General features: G+C 47.1%; 2 protein-coding genes across 2 annotated transcripts in view; both read left to right on the forward strand.

Annotated features, from left to right (window-relative positions):
- Positions 1–1,032: 1,032 nt before the first annotated feature.
- On the forward strand, positions 1,033–8,952 carry LOC131931094 (calcium-binding protein P; the record flags this gene model as incomplete). The annotated part of the gene is made up of 8 exons (XM_059287798.1): positions 1,033–1,971; positions 2,849–3,018; positions 4,711–4,852; positions 5,692–5,839; positions 6,639–6,784; positions 7,593–7,702; positions 8,235–8,336; positions 8,728–8,952. Coding segments are annotated over 8 exons (1,982 nt in total), but the record flags the coding sequence as incomplete, so codon positions are not given.
- A 451-nt stretch (positions 8,953–9,403) lies between these two features.
- LOC131931096 (uncharacterized) overlaps positions 9,404–18,792 on the forward strand; it is a 31,228-nt gene continuing 21,839 nt past the window's right edge. Inside the window, exons 1-7 of the mRNA XM_059287805.1 lie at positions 9,404–9,452; positions 10,246–10,464; positions 10,905–11,039; positions 13,413–13,562; positions 13,980–14,308; positions 15,704–15,869; positions 18,523–18,620. Coding sequence (XP_059143788.1) covers positions 10,252–10,464; positions 10,905–11,039; positions 13,413–13,562; positions 13,980–14,308; positions 15,704–15,869; positions 18,523–18,620 — 1,091 coding nt within the window. The 5' untranslated portion in view covers positions 9,404–9,452; positions 10,246–10,251. The remainder of the gene's footprint in view (positions 9,453–10,245; positions 10,465–10,904; positions 11,040–13,412; positions 13,563–13,979; positions 14,309–15,703; positions 15,870–18,522; positions 18,621–18,792) is intronic.

Raw genomic sequence — 18,792 nt, forward strand, 5'->3', positions numbered from 1 at the left:
GTTGTAAATTTTGTATGGTATATGTTGTTCAAGTCAAGAAACTGGCCGATTGTATGGATGTTTGCAGCTGGGGCTTCAGCTTTTGTTGTAGGCCTTCCATCTCACCAATATCCATCTTTTGATAAAACTTACCAGGTTTTGAGACTGCTATATACCATAGGCACCGGGTAACCCCAAAAGCGCACCTTTCAGGGATAACCCTGATTTTAGAAAGCTAGTAGGGAAATTCTAGTATCGTATCGTATATCCCCCTATCCTGGTGGTATTACTACCCAAATACAGCCAGGATCAGGGCTAAAGTTGAGGTTAAGTCAAGGATTAACCCTATCGGAAGTATGTAAAACAGGTGTTATTTTACCCAAGTTGGTAGACTCGGCGATTCTTTCTTAAAGGTGTACACAATGTAGTGTGTACAGCACAATGTAGTGTGTACAGCACAATGTAGTGTGTACAGCACAATGTAGTATGTACAGCACAATGTAGTGTGTACAGCACAATGTAGTGTGTACAGCACAATGTAGTGTGTACAGCACAATGTAGTATGTACAGCACAATGTAGTGTGTACAGCACAATGTAGTGTGTACAGCACAATGTAGTGTGTACATCACAATGTAGTGTGTACAGCACAATGTAGTGTGTACAGCACAATGTAGTGTGTACAGCACAATGTAGTATGTACAGCACAATGTAGTGTGTACAGCACAATGTAGTGTGTACAGCCATTGGCGTCACCAGGATGGGAGACACCGCGAGTGGTGACCCAGGGTGACACCGTCCCCGCCAACGCTTACATGGGATATATACTAAAACTATTAACAATCTGGTGTCACCCCTATCGTGAATGGTGTCGACCTGTTACTAATGATGTGTAGATGTTGAATAGGCTATTAAGCTAATCGGATAAAAGCAGCCGTTTTAATTAAAAAGGCTATATTTTGCTTTGGTGTCACCGGCCTTGTATGGTGACACCCGGTGCATTCCGCATCACCACTCACCCGCATGTGTACACCATGGTTTTCCTACTTTTGCAGATGGAACTAACAACCAGCAACAACCAGGTGGTGTAGGACAACCAGGTGCTGGACAACCAGGTGCTGGACAACCAGGTGCTGTAGTACAACCAGGTGCTGGACAACCTGGTGCTGTAGTACAACCAGGTGCTGGACAACCAGGTGCTGTAGTACAACCAGGTGCTGGACAACCAGGTGCTGGACAACCAGGTGCTGGACAACCAGGTGCTGGACAACCAGGTGCTGGACAACCAGGTGCCGTAGTACAACCAGGTGCTGGACAACCTGGTGCTGGACAACCAGGTGCTGGACAACCAGGTGCTGGACAACCAGGTGCTGGACAACCAGGTGCTGGACAACCAGGTGCTGGACAACCAGGTGCTGGACAACCTGGTGCTGGACAACCAGGTGCTGGACAACCAGGTGCTGGACAACCAGGTGCTGTAGTACAACCAGGTGCTGGACAACCAGGTGCTGGACAACAACCAGGTGCTGTAGTACAACCAGGTGCTGGACAACCTGGTGCTGGACAACCAGGTGCTGGACAACCAGGTGCTGGACAACCTGGTGCTGGACAACCAGGTGCTGGACAACCAGGTGCTGGACAACCAGGTGCTGGACAACCAGGTGCTGGACAACCAGGTGCTGGACAACCAGGTGCTGGACAACCTGGTGCTGGACAACCAGGTGCTGGACAACCAGGTGCTGGACAACCTGGTGCTGTAGTACAACCAGGTGCTGGACAACCAGGTGCTGGACAATCAGGTGCTGGACAACAACCAGGTGCTGGTGGACAACCAGCTGGAGGACAACCTGGTGCTGGACAACAACCAGGTGCTGGTGGACAACCAGCTGGAGGACAACCTGATGGTGGACAACAACCTGGTGCTGGAGGACAACCTGATGCTGTAGTACAGCCAGGTGCTGGGGGACAACCAGATGTACAGACTCCAGTCAAGGGTAAGGAGGATATAATGACTGTTAAAATGTGAATAAAACTACCATCCATCCCATGAACTATCATTACTCCCAACAGTCCAACAGACCATGATTCCAACACACCCATTGACCATGACTCCAACACTCCCATTGACCATCACTCCTATCACTCCCATTGACCATCACTCCAACAGTCCAACAGACCATGACTCCAACACACCCACAGACCATCACTCCAACACTCTAACACACCCACAGACCATCACTCCAACACACCCACAGACCATCACTCCAACACTCCAACACACCCACAGACCATGACTCCAACACTCCAACACACCCACAGACCATCACTCCAACACTCCAACACACCCACAGACCATGACTCCAACACACCCACAGACCATCACTCCAACACACCCACAGACCATCACTCCAACACTCCAACACACCCACAGACCATCACTCCAACACTCCAACACACCCACATACCATGACTCCAACACTTCCACAGACCATCACTCCAACACAACCACAGACCATGACTCCAACACTCCCTATAGACCATGACTCCAACACACCCACAGACCATGACTCCAACACACCCACAGACCATGACTCCAACACTCCCTATAGACCATCACTCCAACACACCCACAGACCATCACTCCAACACACCCACAGACCATGACTCCAACACTCCCATTGACTATGACTCCAACACTCCCACAGACCAAAACTCCAACACACCCACAGACCATGACTCCAACACTCCCACAGACCATCACTCCGACACACCCACAGACCATGACTCCAACACACCCACAGACCATCACTCCAACACTTCCACAGACCATGACTCCAACACTCTCTGGTCCCGTCATTTCTCTGACCACAGGTGAAAAGATTTTCACGTTTTTAACGGCCACGAAAAAGAAGCTTAAAGGTCACGTGCTGGTCACGTGGGACGTGCAGGACATCTACCTGGACGACAAGATCACCTACACGCTGGTCACAGAGTACTCACGCATCGGAGACTGTGCCACTGTGACCAGCCTAGACAGACAGGTGGGTAGAGTGACAGCCAGGTGGGTAGAGTGACAGACAGGTAGGTAGAGTGACAGACAGGTGGGTAGAGTGACCGACAGGTGGGTAGAGTGACAGACAGGTGGGTAGAGTGACAGACAGGTGGGTAGAGTGACAGACAGGTGGGTAGAGTGACAGACAGGTGGGTAGAGTGACAGACAGGTGTAGTGTGACTAACCTGGACAGACAGGTGTAGTGTGACTAACCTGGACAGACAGGTGTAGTGTGACTAACCTGGACATACAGGTGTAGTGTGACTAACCTGGACATACAGGTGTAGTGTGACTAACCCGGAGAGACAGGTGTAGTGTGACTAACCTGGACATACAGGTGTAGTGTGACTAACCTGGACATACAGGTGTAGTGTGACTAACCTGGACATACAGGTGTAGTGTGACTAACCTGGAGAGACAGGATTAGTGTGACTAACCTGGAGAGACAGGTGTAGAGTGACTAACCTGGACATACATGTGTAGTGTGACTAACCTGGAGAGACAGGATTAGTGTGACTAACCTGGAGAGACAGGTGTAGAGTGACTAACCTGGACATACATGTGTAGTGTGACTAACCTGGAGAGACAGGTGTAGTGTGACTAACCTAGAGAGACAGGTGTAGTGTGACTAACCTGGAGAGACAGGTGTAGTGTGACTAACCTGGAGAGACAGGTGTAGAGTGACTAACCTGGACATACAGGTGTAGTGTGACTAGCTCCATCTGACCAGCTCTGTACTCTGCTCTACATCTCCTCTGCTTGCCTTGATTGAATCAAATAGCTCGTGTTCTTTGGCTGGTCTTGATCCTGTGATCACAAGAACACATGAATATTTGGACCGTGTTTTTTTATTCGACTTGCCCCATCTTTAGACATCATAACACGGCGAATGTAGGGATTGTGTGGTCAGCACGTCCACCCGTCTTTCTTGTCCCATCTTTAGACATCAGAACACGGGGAATGTAGGGATTGTGTGGTCAGCACAATGTCCAGCCGTCTTTCTTGTCCCTTCTTTAGACATCATAACACGGCGAATGTAGGGATTGTGTGGTCAGCACAATGTCCAGCCGTCTTTCTTGTCCCTTCTTTAGACATCAGAACACGGCGAATGTAGGGATTGTGTGGTCAGCACAATGTCCAGCCGCCTTTCTTGTCCCATCTATAGACCAGAACACGGAGAATGTAGCGATTGTGTATAAGGATTCAGGAACGTGCCGAAAGAAGTCTAAAAGACCTGAAGTACATCTGAGCCATGTTTTCCAAATTCAACGAATTATATGGTATTCGAGTGCTACATCAGAGATCTTAAAGACAGATTGTGCCCGACTCATTCGCCAAACACCGAAGGTCTCGAGTTCAGATCCCTCACACCCAGAGTTTCTTCCAGGCATCTCTTCGGGTGGTGGGGGTGGTGGCAGAACCCCCCCCCCCCCTTGAAGAAAGTCTACCGCCCCCCCCCCCCCCCGAACGAGATGGAATTTATATAGTAAACATGCACTTTTACTATTTCCCCCCCCCCCCCCGATAAATGTTGACCGCCCTCCGAAAATCTTAAGTGCCCCCCCCCCCCCCGGAGAAAAAAGTCTGGACGAAACACTGCTCGCACCAGTCCAATTGACGTCTGTAATTAAAAGCTGCCGAGCATAGTGCTGATCACACTATCCTTTCATATACATTTTAGGAGATTCCTTTGGCGGAGAGAATTCGATCTTACGAGCTGGTTGGGATTCGAACCTGGTCCACTTTGTTTATCACGTTAAAGGGTGTGAGAGATGACAACACAGCTGATCAGATCACACAGACGGTTGTCACACATGAGACAGGTGAGTGGTGACACGTGAGTGGTGACACATGAGACAGGTGAGTGGTGACACACGAGACAGGTGAGTGGTGATACACGAGACAGGTGAGTGGTGACACGTGAGTAGTGACACATGAGAGAGATGAGGGGTGACAAACGAGACAGGTGAAGGGTGACTCATGAGACAGGTGAGGGGTGACACATGAGACAGGTGAGTGGTGACACATGAGACAGGTGAGGGGTAACACATGAGACAGGTGAAGTGGTGACACATGAGACAGGTTAGTGTTCACACATGAGACAGGTGAGGGGTGACACATGAGACAGGTGAGTGGTGACACATGAGACAGGTTAGTGGTGACACACGAGAAAGGTTAAGGGTGACACATGAGACAGGTGAGGGGCGACACACGAGACAGGTGAGGGGTGACACATGAGACAGGTGAGTGGTGACACATGAGACAGGTGAGTGGTGACACATGAGACAGGTGAGTGGTGACACATGAGACAGGTGAAGTGGTGACACATGAGACAGTTAGTGTTCACACATGAGACAGGTGAGGGGTGACACATGAGACAGGTTAGTGGTAATGATGAAGTCAGGTTAGCAAACAGGTACAACAGTTGCGATACCACATTTGAGAGTCGGGCGCCTATTATTCAATCAACGATCAATAAATGGAAACTGCAATGGTCAGGCAAGTATTGGTACATTGCAAATTAAAAAAATGCAAAAATATTGAGATATAAATATAAACAATGAATCACAGTTAGTTAATTAATCAACAAGTTGTAATGGTCATAATGTACCCCAAACAGAGAAATAAATCAGAGCAATAAAATACAATAAATTGTCACCAGTTCCGACCGGCAAAGTGACCGGAATAAAGCCGGTTTCCCTGCAGCCGGAAACAGCTCAGTTGACCTGGATGCCGCCGGCCTGTGAACAGAGGGGCGGGCTACTCACCCGGTATGACGTGGAGTATGGCACCTTGGCGAACCCCAGTAGGTGAGTACACTACATGACCTTGAGCCATACATCCTCCTGACCTGAGTACACTACGTGACCTTGAGTCGTACGCTACTTTCACTAATGTGATCCATATTCCAATCATAGCTGGGTGGACTCAGGGCCGTTCTAAGGACTAGTCCGGGATTCGAACTCGAGATCTTCGGGTTAGCTGTCGTGCTGTATTAACTTGGCCTTAATTCCGTATCCACTTACAGCTAATACTGTATCCATGTACACCTAATGCTGTATCCACTTGACCTAATGCTGTATCCACTTGACCTAATGCTGTATCCACGTAACCTAATGCTGTATCCACGTAACCTAATGCTGTATCCATGTACACCTAATGCTGTATCCATGTACACCTAATGCTGTATTCATGTACATATATATGCTGTATCCACTTACAGCTAATGTTGTATCCACTTGACCTAATGCTGTATCCACTTGACCTAATGCTGTATCCACTTGACCTAAAGCTGTATCCACCTTACCCAAAGCTGTATCCACGTATACCTAATGCTGTATCCACTTGACCTAATGCTGTATCCACTTGACCTAATGCTGTATCCACTTGACCGAATGCTGTATCCACTTGACCTAATGCTGTATCCACTTGACCTAATGCTGTATCCACTTGACCTAAAGCTGTATCCACTTGACCCAAAGCTGTATCCACGTATACCTAATGCTGTATCCACTTGACCTAATGCTGTATCCACTTGACCGAATGCTGTATCCACTTGACCTAATGCTGTATCCACGACCTAATGCTGTATCCACGTCCTCTGCCTAGCACTCTGCCTGTGACCACCAAAGTGGACTTTGTCCTGCTAACTGGCCTCACAGCCTACACCAAATACCACATCCGGGTCCGCTACGTCAACACTGAAGGTGAAGGCCCTTTCAGCGATTTCTTCGACTTTGACACCAGCCAAGGGCGTGAGTTGATTACATTCAAAATCCCCCCCCCCCCCCTGTAAACATTTTCCACTGGCCGTTCTATTTAGGCAAGTTGACATAGACAAAGATATTATTGAGGGCTAGTGTCTTAACTGTATGTGTACATTCTGTATTACATTCTGTCGCTTGTCTTTAACGTCTAGTGCTGTCCCTCTACTGTATGTGTACATTCTGTATGTGTACATTCTGTCGCTTGTCTTTAACGTCTAGTGCTGTCCCTCTACTGTATGTGTACATTCTGTATGTGTACATTCTGTCGCTTGTCTTTAACGTCTAGTGCTGTCCCTCTACTGTATGTGTACATTCTGTATGTGTACATTCTGTCGCTTGTCTTTAACGTCTAGTGCTGTCCCTCTACTGTATGTGTACATTCTGTATTACATTCTGTATTACATTCTGTCTCTTGTCTTTAACGTCTAGTGCTGTCCCTCTACTGTATGTGTACATTCTGTATTACATTCTGTCTCGTGTCTTTAACGTCTAGTGCTGTCCCTCTACTGTATGTGTACATTCTGTATTACATTCTGTCGCTTGTCTTTAACGTCTAGTGCTGTCCCTCTACTGTATGCGTACATTCTGTATTACATTCTGTCTCGTGTCTTTAACGTCTAGTGCTGTCCCTCTACTGTATGTGTACATTCTGTATTACATTCTGTCGCTTGTCTTTAACGTCTAGTGCTGTCCCTCTACTGTATGTGTACATTCTGTATTACATTATGTCTCTTGTCTTTAACGTCTAGTGCTGCCCCTCTTGTGCACGTGCGTTACTCACCCTCTCCCTCCGCAGCCGCCGGCCAGCCTATGGTGTACAACTTCACATACGACGACATCTCTGTTGGGATCATCATCGTGTCGCCCGTCTTGCCCAATGGTCAGATTGATGAGTATAACATCCAGGTGACGTGCTTGTGTATGTTTGTAGTGATGTTTGTGAGTATCGCGACCTTTTATCGTCCACCATAAGTGCACCACACGTCCACCACACGTCCACCACACGTCCACCACACCTCCACCACAGTTCCACCACCCTTCTACCACACGTCCACCACACTTCCACCACACGTCCACCACACGTCCACCACACGTCCACCACACCTCCATCACACGTCCACCACCACACTACCACCACACCACCACACGTCCACCGCACGTCCACCACACGTCCACCACCACACCTCTACCACACCCCTACCACACGTCCACCACCACACACCAACCACACGTCCACCACACGTCCACCACCACACACCCACCACCCGTCCACCACACGTCCACCACCACACACCCACCACACGTCCACCACACGTCCACCACACCTCCACCACCACACACCCACCACACGTCCACCACACGTCCACCACACGTCCACCACACGTCCACCACACATCCATCTCTGCCATGCCAACCAAACACCTGTCTGTCACCTTAGATCACAGGTGGCAAGTTCTCCATGGCGAATTTATTCACCGTGGTCAACGGGACGGATTACGTCATCGGCGGACTCACCCCGGACACGAGCTACTACATCAAGGTCAGTCGCCATTTTGTTTTACGTCATACAGGTTATAGGTCATGTGTGAGTGATGCACGTGAAGCAGGGGTTGAGTGCTAGAACACGCGCTTATCAAACCGAAAGTTGATTTCCGTTGCCTCCCACGCAGTGCAAGTATATATATATATATATATATATATATATATATATATATATATATATATATATATATATATATATATATATAGATATAGATATAGATATAGATATAGATATAGATATAGATATAGATATAGATATAGATATAGATATATAGATATATAGATATATAGATGTATAGATATATAGATGTATAGATGTATAGATGTATAGATGTATAGATATATAGATATATAGATAAATAGATATGTGAACCCTGCTGTGTCGACAGGTTCGAGCAAGGAACGGGGCCGGCTGGGGAGACTGGAGCAAACAGCTGTACGTGAGGACCAGGGGAGAGGTTCGGCCATCCGTGCTGGCCATGCGCCAGACGTTGGCCAACACAACTTGTATTGGGTTGCAGTGGGCGCCCCCTAGACAGAACATCGAGTCGGTCCATTCGTATGTGGTAGGTAGGGTGGGGGGGGGTGACAGGGCTGCAGTGGGTGCCCCCTAGACAGAACATCGAGTCGGTCCATTCGTATGTGGTAGGTAGGGTGTGGGGGGGGGGGGTGACAGGGCTGCAGTGGGCGCCCCCTAGACAGAACATCGAGTCGGTTCATTCGTATGTGGTAGGTAGGGTGGGGGGTGACAGGGCTGCAGTGGGCGCCCCCTAGACAGAACATTGAGTCGGTCCATTCGTATGTGGTAGGTAGGGTGGGGGGGGGTGATAGTGCTGCAGTGGGCGCCCCCTAGACAGAACATCGAGTCGGTCCATTCGTATGTGGTAGGTAGGGTAGGGGGGTGACAGGGCTGCAGTGGGCGCCCCCTAGACAGAACATCGAGTCGGTTCATTCGTATGTGGTAGGTAGGGTAGGGGGGTGGCAGGGCTGCAGTGGGCGCCCCATAGACAGAACATCGAGTCGGTTCATTCGTATGTGGTAGGTAGGGTGGGGGGTGACAGGGCTGCAGTGGGCGCCCCCTAGACAGAACATCGAGTCGGTCCATTCGTATGTGGTAGGTAGGGTGGGGGGGGGGTGGCAGGGCTGGTGACGTGAGCGGATATTGTGACAGGAGGGTAGTGGTTAGATATTGTGGCAGTTGGGTGAGTCCCTGGACATTATGATAGTAGGTTGAGTCACTGGTCATTGACAGGTGGGTGAGTCATTGGACATTGACAGGTGGGTGAGTCATTGGACATTGACAGGTGGGTGAGTCATTGGACATTGACAGGTGGGTGAGTCATTGGACATTATGATAGTAGGTTGAGTCACTGGTCATTGACAGGTGGGTGAGTCATTGGACATTGACAGGTGGGTGAGTCATTGGACATTGACAGGTGGGTGAGTCATTGGACATTGACAGGTGGGTGAGTCATTGGACATTGACAGGTGGGTGAGTCATTGGACATTGACAGGTGGGTGAGTCATTGGACATTGACAGGTGGGTGAGTCACTGGTCATTGACAGGTGGGTGAGTCATTGGACATTGACAGGTGGGTGAGTCATTGGACATTGACAGGTGGGTGAGTCATTGGACATTGACAGGTGGGTGAGTCACTGGTCATTGACAGGTGGGTGAGTCATTGGACATTGACAGGTGGGTGAGTCATTGGACATTGACAGGTGGGTGAGTCATTGGACATTGACAGGTGGGTAAGTCATTGACAGGTTGGTGAGTCAGGTGGGGGTGGATGAACATTGTCACGGTAGGGTGATGAGTGGACATTGTGACAAGAAATGTAGCGATGTGACAGTATGATTCCCACCAAATGCCCCCCCCCCCTCCCCAACCCCCGCCCTCTGTCCAGATCGACATGACCTACAACGACGACTTGAACAAGCCAATCAGGGCCGTGGTGGGCAAGTCCAACACTGAGCACGTGCAGTGCGGCCTTCACCCCTACACCCAGTACCTGGTCTCCCTGAGCATCATGAAGGACACTGGTCAGTTTGGCCAGCCGCTCTCTGCCCGCATGTGGACCGAGGGTTTGACCCCGCCCAAACCCCGAACCCCCATCATTGCGAAAGTAAGTCCCGCCTATTTGATGGTGTAATCTTGACTTATCCTTACCGTCTATTTGTGGATGTAATCGTTACTTATTAGTCCAGCCTATCAGTGGGTGTAATCTTGACTTATCCTTACCTTCTATTTGTGAGTGTAATCCTTTCTTATCCGTAACGCCTATTTGTATGGTCAGGTCAGTATATGCAGAAATAAAACATTTTCATTTATTTATAGCTAAATTTAAATAGTCAAAATAATTTTTTTAACACCGCAGTTTCTTCAGCTTAAAAAAAACAAACAACAAAAACAAACAAAAACAAAACAAAACAGCGATAATAGGTTGATGAAAAAGGCGCTTCTCTGTACCAAGTTGTAGAAAACATTAAACGCTGACACAAAAATCCACGAACACAACAAAGCTGCTTCCCACACTTATAACGAAGTGTCACGTGATTCCCGTAGTCCACAGCCACCACCATCACCGTTGAAATCTACCCGGTCATGTTCGACTATGGTCCAGTGACGTCATACGAGATACGTCTGTTACAGGTGTACCACAACCACTCGGACAAAAGCCCGCACACCTACGAGATCATCGTGAGTAGCCGCCATCACCTGTAGATAATTTTTGCTTTTTAAATGGTACCTAACCCAAATTTCAAATTATTTAGGCACTACTACATAACCATTCTCTGTAACTTTAAGCAAAACATATATATTAAGTTTACATTTATAATATAATACTATTTTGAATTTTTAACGTGTACATAACTCAGTTTTTTCCCCGTAAATAATATACATTTTAACCTGTACAAAACTCCATTTTAACATGCGTATAACCCAATTTTTAATCTGTATATAATTCAGTTCTAATCTGTACATAATATATTAAAACTGTTCATTTGTTCATTTATTTTATTTATTAATATCCCATTTCATTATTTCCCCTTGATGTTTCCCCTTGATGTTTCCCCTTGATTATTTCCCTTGAATTTTTACGAATGACTTTATCCCACTAACACCATTCCCAGTGTTTTTTTTTATTCTTGTTTTTCTATTTCTTCGACATTATATTGTGCTTAGTCTTCAAGGCTTTTTTCCATGTGTTTTTTTTTTTTGGATTTCTGTCTTTCGATTGTATCTATACATCCATCTCCTCTGCTCCAAAAATTCTCCGAGGTCATTGACCTGCTTCTCCATCTTTTCCCGCTAAGACTTGTCTGCTGAACTGCATTCCAAGCTGCTTCTAGATCAATCTCCTTGGTGCCTTTTTTCCCCCTCTGTTTTTGGTTTTGGTAATACGCATTTATTCCACGTGACCATGTGTCGTGGTACATGTAGTCATCTCTTGCTTGCTTACAATTCTCAGCGCTTGTCGGCTCAAATTGTGGACTGCTGGATTTTCCTCTACCAATATGTTCAATATCTTTTCAGACTAAAGACGACGACATCCCATTAATTTTTCTGATAATCGACCCCCCACCCCCTACTAAATACAACAACGTCGTCCTATTAATTTTTCTCATATACCCCCCCCCCCCAGACTAAAGACGATGACATCTCATTCATTTTTCTCAATATCTCCCCCACCCCCCAGACTAAATACAAGGTCATCCTATTAAATTTTTCTCATAATCTCCCCCACCCTCCAGACTAAATACAAGGTCATCCTATTAAATTTTTCTCATAATCTCCCATCCCCCCCAGACTAAAGACGATGACATCCCATTAATTTTTCTCATAATCTCCCCCCCCCCCAGACTAAAGACGATGAGATCCCATTAATATTTCTCATAATCTCCCCTCCCCACCCGCCCCAGACTATAGACGACAGCACATTAATTTTTCTCATAATCCCCCCTCCCCACCCGCCCCAGACTATAGACGACAGCACATTAATTTTTCTCATAATCCCCCCTCCCCACCCGCCCCAGACTATAGACGACAGCACATTAATTTTTCTCATAATCCCCCCTCCCCACCCGCCCCAGACTATAGACGACAGCACATTAATTTTTCTCATAATCCCCCCTCCCCACCCGCCCCAGACTATAGACGACAGCACATTAATTTTTCTCATAATCCCCCCTCCCCACCCGCCCCAGACTATAGACGACAGCACATTAATTTTTCTCATAATCCCCCCTCCCCACCCCCCCAGACTAAAGACGACGACATCCCATTAATTTTTCTCATAATCCCCCCTCCCCACCCGCCCCAGACTATAGACGACAGCACATTAATTTTTCTCATAATCCCCCCTCCCCACCCGCCCCAGACTATAGACGACAGCACATTAATTTTTCTCATAATCCCCCCTCCCCACCCCCCCAGACTAAAGACGACGACATCCCATTAATTTTTCTCATAATCTCCCCCCCCCCCAGACTAAAGACGACGACGTGCCATTAATTTTTCTCATAATCTCCCCCCCCCCAGACTAAAGACGACGACATCCCATTAATTTTTCTCATAATCTCCCCCCCCCCAGACTAAAGACGACGACGTGCCATTAATTTTTCTCATAATCTCCCCCCCCCCCAGACCAAGGACGACGACATCCCATTAATTTTTCTCATAATCTCCCCCCCCCCAGACTAAAGATGATGACATCCCATTAATTTTTCTCATAATCTCCCCCCCCCCCCCGACTAAATACAACATCTTCCTATTAATTTTTCTCATAATCTCCCCCCCCCCCCGACTAAATACAACATCTTCCTATTAATTTTTCTCATAATCTCCCCCCCCCCTGACTAAATACAACATCTTCCTATTAATTTTTCTCATAATCTCCCCCCCCCCCCTGACTAAATACAACATCTTCCTATTAATTTTTCTCATAATCTCCCCCCCCCCCCCCGACTAAATACAACATCTTCCTATTAATTTTTCTCATAATCTCCCCCCCCCTGACTAAATACAACATCTTCCTATTAATTTTTCTCATAATCTCCCCCCACCCCCCAGACTAAAGACGACGACGTGCCATTAAGCTTTCTGGACGAGCACCCTCCCAACCAGTCGCCGTTCGGCACGGGGGTGCTGGACAAGGGGACCGCGGGGCTGCCCAACACGGTGGACAAGCAGAACGGTCCACACATCAGGCCCGCCAATAAGGTCAGCTGTGCATTTTGTTTTTGTGTTTTGTTTTCAGATTGATTGGTTGTACCACGTGATAGAACAGAAACTTAGCAACCCGTTTCTTTCAGGCATCTCTCCGGGGGAGGGGGCAACGGCGCCCCGGAGCATGTCCACAGCCCCCCCCCCAACCTACTTACGAACGCAAGAGAAAAAAATAATTACATAGAAATGATAAACTTTAATCAGTGTCCGTCTCCTCTTCCTCCCTGAAATGTATAGTGCGCTTCCACCCCCCCCCCCCCCGCCCCTGGAAGAATCCTCTTTAGATAAATATTATCTGAAACAGACCCGTTTATGAAGTAGTTATAGAAATAATAAAAAAAATTAAAATTTGTTTTTGTGCATTATAAAGCTAGTTATTACATAATGTATTTTATTTGACGTCATATTCAGAGAGACATCGCCAGTACTAAGAAGGGCAGCACCAAGGGAAACAACTCCAGCCGCCTCCCGTTTATTGTCTCCCTTCCCCCGCCGGCAGACCGGCACTGCAGCGCCGTGACGTGGTTCAGACGGTGGAAGATGGCGTGCCGGCTGGGGATGAACGAGGACTGGGGGAGCATCTGTCTGGACGGCAGCCGCATCGACGCCATCTTCCGGAACATCTCCACGGTTACCAAGACGACCCCGGTCAAGAGGCAGGCGCGCCGGAGAAGATCTTTCGGGAACCCGCCGGGTGTCATGTGGATTGAGCTGCCCAATAAGGACGTCATGGAGGCCACGTAAGGGTCAGGACTGGACTGGATGCTCTGGTTCTGAGTTTCTTTTAGGCATTCCTTCGCAGCCCCCCCTCCCCCTCCAGCATGTCTAATGCTTTCCTCGCCGCACAAAATGAACAGTAAATATAACGCGTAGAGAATAGCATATTCAAGCGTCTGTGCCACCCCCCCCCCCACCTCGAAAATTAATTTTAATCCCCCTCCCCGACAAATTTCTGAAAGAAACTGTTCTGAATGTCCTTGCCTGATCCAAAATCTTGTTCATCTAACCGCACATAACACTGGCTGTTGCGGAATAAGGGGGGGGGGGGCTGGATGGGCTGGAGTCTTCCCAAACTTGTAACGTGCAATGTTTTTTTTTGGAGTTGGGACACATTCGTTACAGGATAGTTCTTGATGATAGTCATATTCACCATGTACAAAAAATTCAACATAATTTCAAATGTTTTATTTTTTGTTAGTTGATTTGGGTATCTGAGTGGCAGTGTAGTGTAAAAGTAATTCCATAAATGACGTCAAGCTTTTAAAATATTTTTTACCTACCCCCTCCTCTTCGTGACAAAACGTCATCATTAAAAGCCAGAGGCGTAGCGACCCTTCCCGGCGCCAGGGGACAAACTTTCGATTTGCAATTTGCACACCCCCCCCCCCCCCTCGAACTTTTGATTTGCACCCCCCCCCCCTCAAACATTCGATTTGCACCCTCCTCAAAATTTCAGTTTGTTTTTCCAACCCATTTTTGTAGTGTAATAATATCTTGCAGCCAATGGCAGTGTCTATGGGTGGGTGGGGGGTCTAATATAATTTGTTACCGTTAACAAGGATGAACAAAATAAGATTATTCAGAGTTTTCTCGTGTAGTATTTTCACGCTGAATTTAAACGTCGTAAATAACACACATTCAGAACGCTTCTGCAAGACTTTGCGATACCTAAGATTATCTTAACGCTTTTTGTTTGTGTGACTATTATCTTTCCTGGTGACAACTAGTTACCTTTTCAGTGTCATTTTTTCCTATGACTTGTGTCATTTTCCTATGACTTATGTCATTTTTTTCTGTGGTTTCTCTCTACTATGCCAATTTTAAATGACTTTCTCTTCTTCCTCGTACTTAAATTTAATGTTGGAAGAGATTCCCTCTAAGAAAAGTAAGTATTAAGTGTCAACTTGTTGTTCGTTATAAAGGCCGTTGACTCCGATTTCAGCCTGCTTTTCTTTTCGGATTTGCTTCCTTAGCCGTTGTCCATTTAAGAACAAACTACAAAGGCAGCAGTTGTTTGATTTTTGGAGTTTAGTGGCTGTCCTCAGCTATCGAGCCCTCATCTGCCCGGGGGAGGGGGTCTTTTCTCTCCATTTTGCTGTTTGACCATGTCCGCCTCCCCCCCCCGCCCACTACAGGTACGTGGAGATCGGCGACGGGAGGAACTACTACGGCAAGATCAACACACCCCTGGAGCCGGACAGTGAGTACGCCGTCGTGCACGTGGTCAAGAGCTCCGTGGTGGACATCACCAAACACGCCTACTCGCTGGCCAAGACGACGGTGTTCACGCAGGCGGTGGAGGTGGGTGTTGGGGGGGGGGGTGGTTACAATTTGCAGATGTTGCTGTTGTGGGTGGTTACATTGGGTGGTTGGGGGTGGTTACAGTGGGTGGTTACAGTGGGTGGTTGGGGGTAGTTACATTGGGTGGTTACAGTGGGTGGTTACAGTAGGTGGTTGCGGGTGGTTAGTGGGTGGTTACAGTGGGTGGTAGGGGGTAGTTACATTGGGCGGTTACAGTGGGTGGTAGGGGGTAGTTACATTGGGTGGTTACAGTGGGTGGTTACAGTGGGTGGTTTGGGGTAGTTACATTGGGTGGTTACAGTGGGTGGTTACAGTAGGTGGTTGTGGGTGGTTACAGTGGGTGGTTACAGTGGGTGGTAGGGGGTAGTTACATTGGGCGGTTACAGTGGGTGGTTGGGGGTAGTTACAGTGGGTGGTTACAGTGGGTGGTTTGGGGTAGTTACATTGGGTGGTTACAGTGGGTGGTTTGGGGTAGTTACATTGGGTGGTTACAGTGGGTGGTTGGTGTGGTTACAGTGGGTGGTTGGGCGTGGTTGTTGGGGTTGGTTACTGTAGGTGGTTGAGGACGGTTACCGTGGGTGGTTGGGGTGGTTACAGTGGGTGGTTGGGGCGGTTACCGTGGGTGGTTTGGGGTAGTTACATTGGGTGGTTGGGGGTGGTTACAGTGGGTGGTTGGGGTGGTTACAGTGGGTGGTTGGTGTGGTTACAGTGGGTGGTTGGGGGTGGTTACAGTGGGTGGTTGGGGGTGGTTACAGTGGGTGGTTGGGGGTGGTTACAGTGGGTGGTTGGGGTGGTTACAGTGGGTGGTTGGGGGTGGTTACAGTGGGTGGTTGGGGGTGGTTACAGTGGGTGGTTGGGGTGGTTACAGTGGGTGGTTGGGGGTGGTTACATTGGGTGGTTGGGGGTGGTTACAGTGAATGGTTACAGTGGGCAGAGGTAGTTGCCATCTCTTGTAGCAAGGGTTTCATCTATAAGGATGATCCACACATTTTACAATCGTGTTATATTGTATTGTATAACTTAGAGGAATGTTATAAACGCTAATTTTTGTTTCGCTCCACTTCTTGCGTCTGACGTATGCTACATCGAACAGTTGAACAAACTGCAATAAATTGCTTTGTGGTTTTTACTTTCTCGTATATACGAAGTATAGAGAAAGTCTTGTAATCGTGCAAAAAAAAAAAATCGAGATTTTTACAAATCTCGACGTTTCACACCTCACTGATACGGAAAAACATAATTTTGCAATCTTGTCCGTATGTCTGTGTGTCTGTCTGTGTGTCTGTGTGTCTGTGTGTCTGTCTGTCCGTGTGTAAACACGATAACTTGAGTACCGTTACAGCTAGGTTGATGAAATTTCATATATAAGTATTTAATCAAAATCGTAGATCCGTATCAACTTTTGAGCGATTTCCGATAACCGGAAGTGGTACTTTTCCTACTTTGAATTTTTCAAAAGCCTATAACTTGAGTACTATTTCAGATAGATAAATGAAATTTCATATGTAAGTAAAAGATCTAATTCTCTACCTTCTATTAAATTTTGAGTAATTTCCGTTGACCGGAAGTAGTACTTTACGCTACTTCCGATTTCTCAAAAAACTAATGTAAATTTTAAAAGTACTAATAATATTGCGCACCATTATGCGCTTTTTTATTTGGCGTTCACTTGGTGTGCAATTAATTTGTCTACGAGATTTTATTCTATTTTTAAAACTTTAAGTATTTAAAATGGATTAAAAATCATGTCTATAGCCCGAGTTCCCATCCCCTGTTATTTTATATAAGAATATTCGAGAAAGTTTAGGGGAGATCACTCCCGGTTTATTTAAAATGATTTTTATTTAAATTTATAATAAAGCTAGCTGTTTTTGTTGTAATAAAATGAGAGGTGTTGGCTTATGGAAAATTTGGGATGACGTTTTGTGTGGTAGGATAAAAATATATCCCGTTTTGTGTTAACTAACATGTGCTTGATCCCTTCAAACATATACATCTTTTACCCGAGTTTAAGCGCCGCTTCCCTTTAATTAAAACCTTACCCTAATTCAGAGGGTGGCACTAACTTAGTCTCACCAGAAATCTTGTCTCACCATTAGCCTTGTATCACCACTGATGTATAACTGGCACAAATTCCCCAACCACCATGTGTCACCACCATGTGTCACCACAATGTGTCACCACCATGCGTTACCACTATGTATCACCACCATATGTCACCACCGTGTGTCACCACCGTGTGTCACCACCATGTATCACCACCATGTGTCACCACCATGTGTCACCACCATGTGTCACCATAATGTGTCACCACAGTGTCACCAGCTTGTGTCACCACCATGTGTCACCACCATGCGTCACCACCATGCGTCACCACCATACTTCACCACCGTGTGTCACCACCATGTGTCACCACCGTGTGTCACCACCGTGTGTCACCACCATGTGTCACCACCGTGTGTCACCACCATGTGTCACCACCGTGTGTCACCACCGTGTGTCACCACCATGTGTCACCACCATGTGTCACCACCACGTGTCACCACCATGTGTCACAACAGTGTGTCACCGCCATGTGTCACCACCATGTCACCACCATGTGTCACCACCATGTGTCAGAGCCATGTGTCACCACCTCTTCTATTTAATGTAGGAACCCTCGTTAACCGACAAAGACCGGCTCTTGATCATCAGTGTTGTGGCGCCCGTCTGTCTCCTCTTGTTTTTTATCCTGGGGTTCTTTGTGATCAGGTACGTCACTGTTTTAATTAATTGTGATCAGGTACGTCACTGTTTTGATTGTGATCAGGTACGTCACTGTTTTAATTAATTGTTAGCAGGTACGTCACTGTTTTTAATTAATTGGTATCTGGTGCGTCACTGTTTTAATTAATTGTGATCAGGTACGTCACTGTTTTAGTTA

Source organism: Physella acuta, unplaced genomic scaffold (assembly GCF_028476545.2).
Source record: "Physella acuta isolate Inbredline_101_S28 unplaced genomic scaffold, ASM2847654v3 ptg001890l, whole genome shotgun sequence".
Taxonomy (NCBI): domain Eukaryota; kingdom Metazoa; phylum Mollusca; class Gastropoda; family Physidae; genus Physella; species Physella acuta.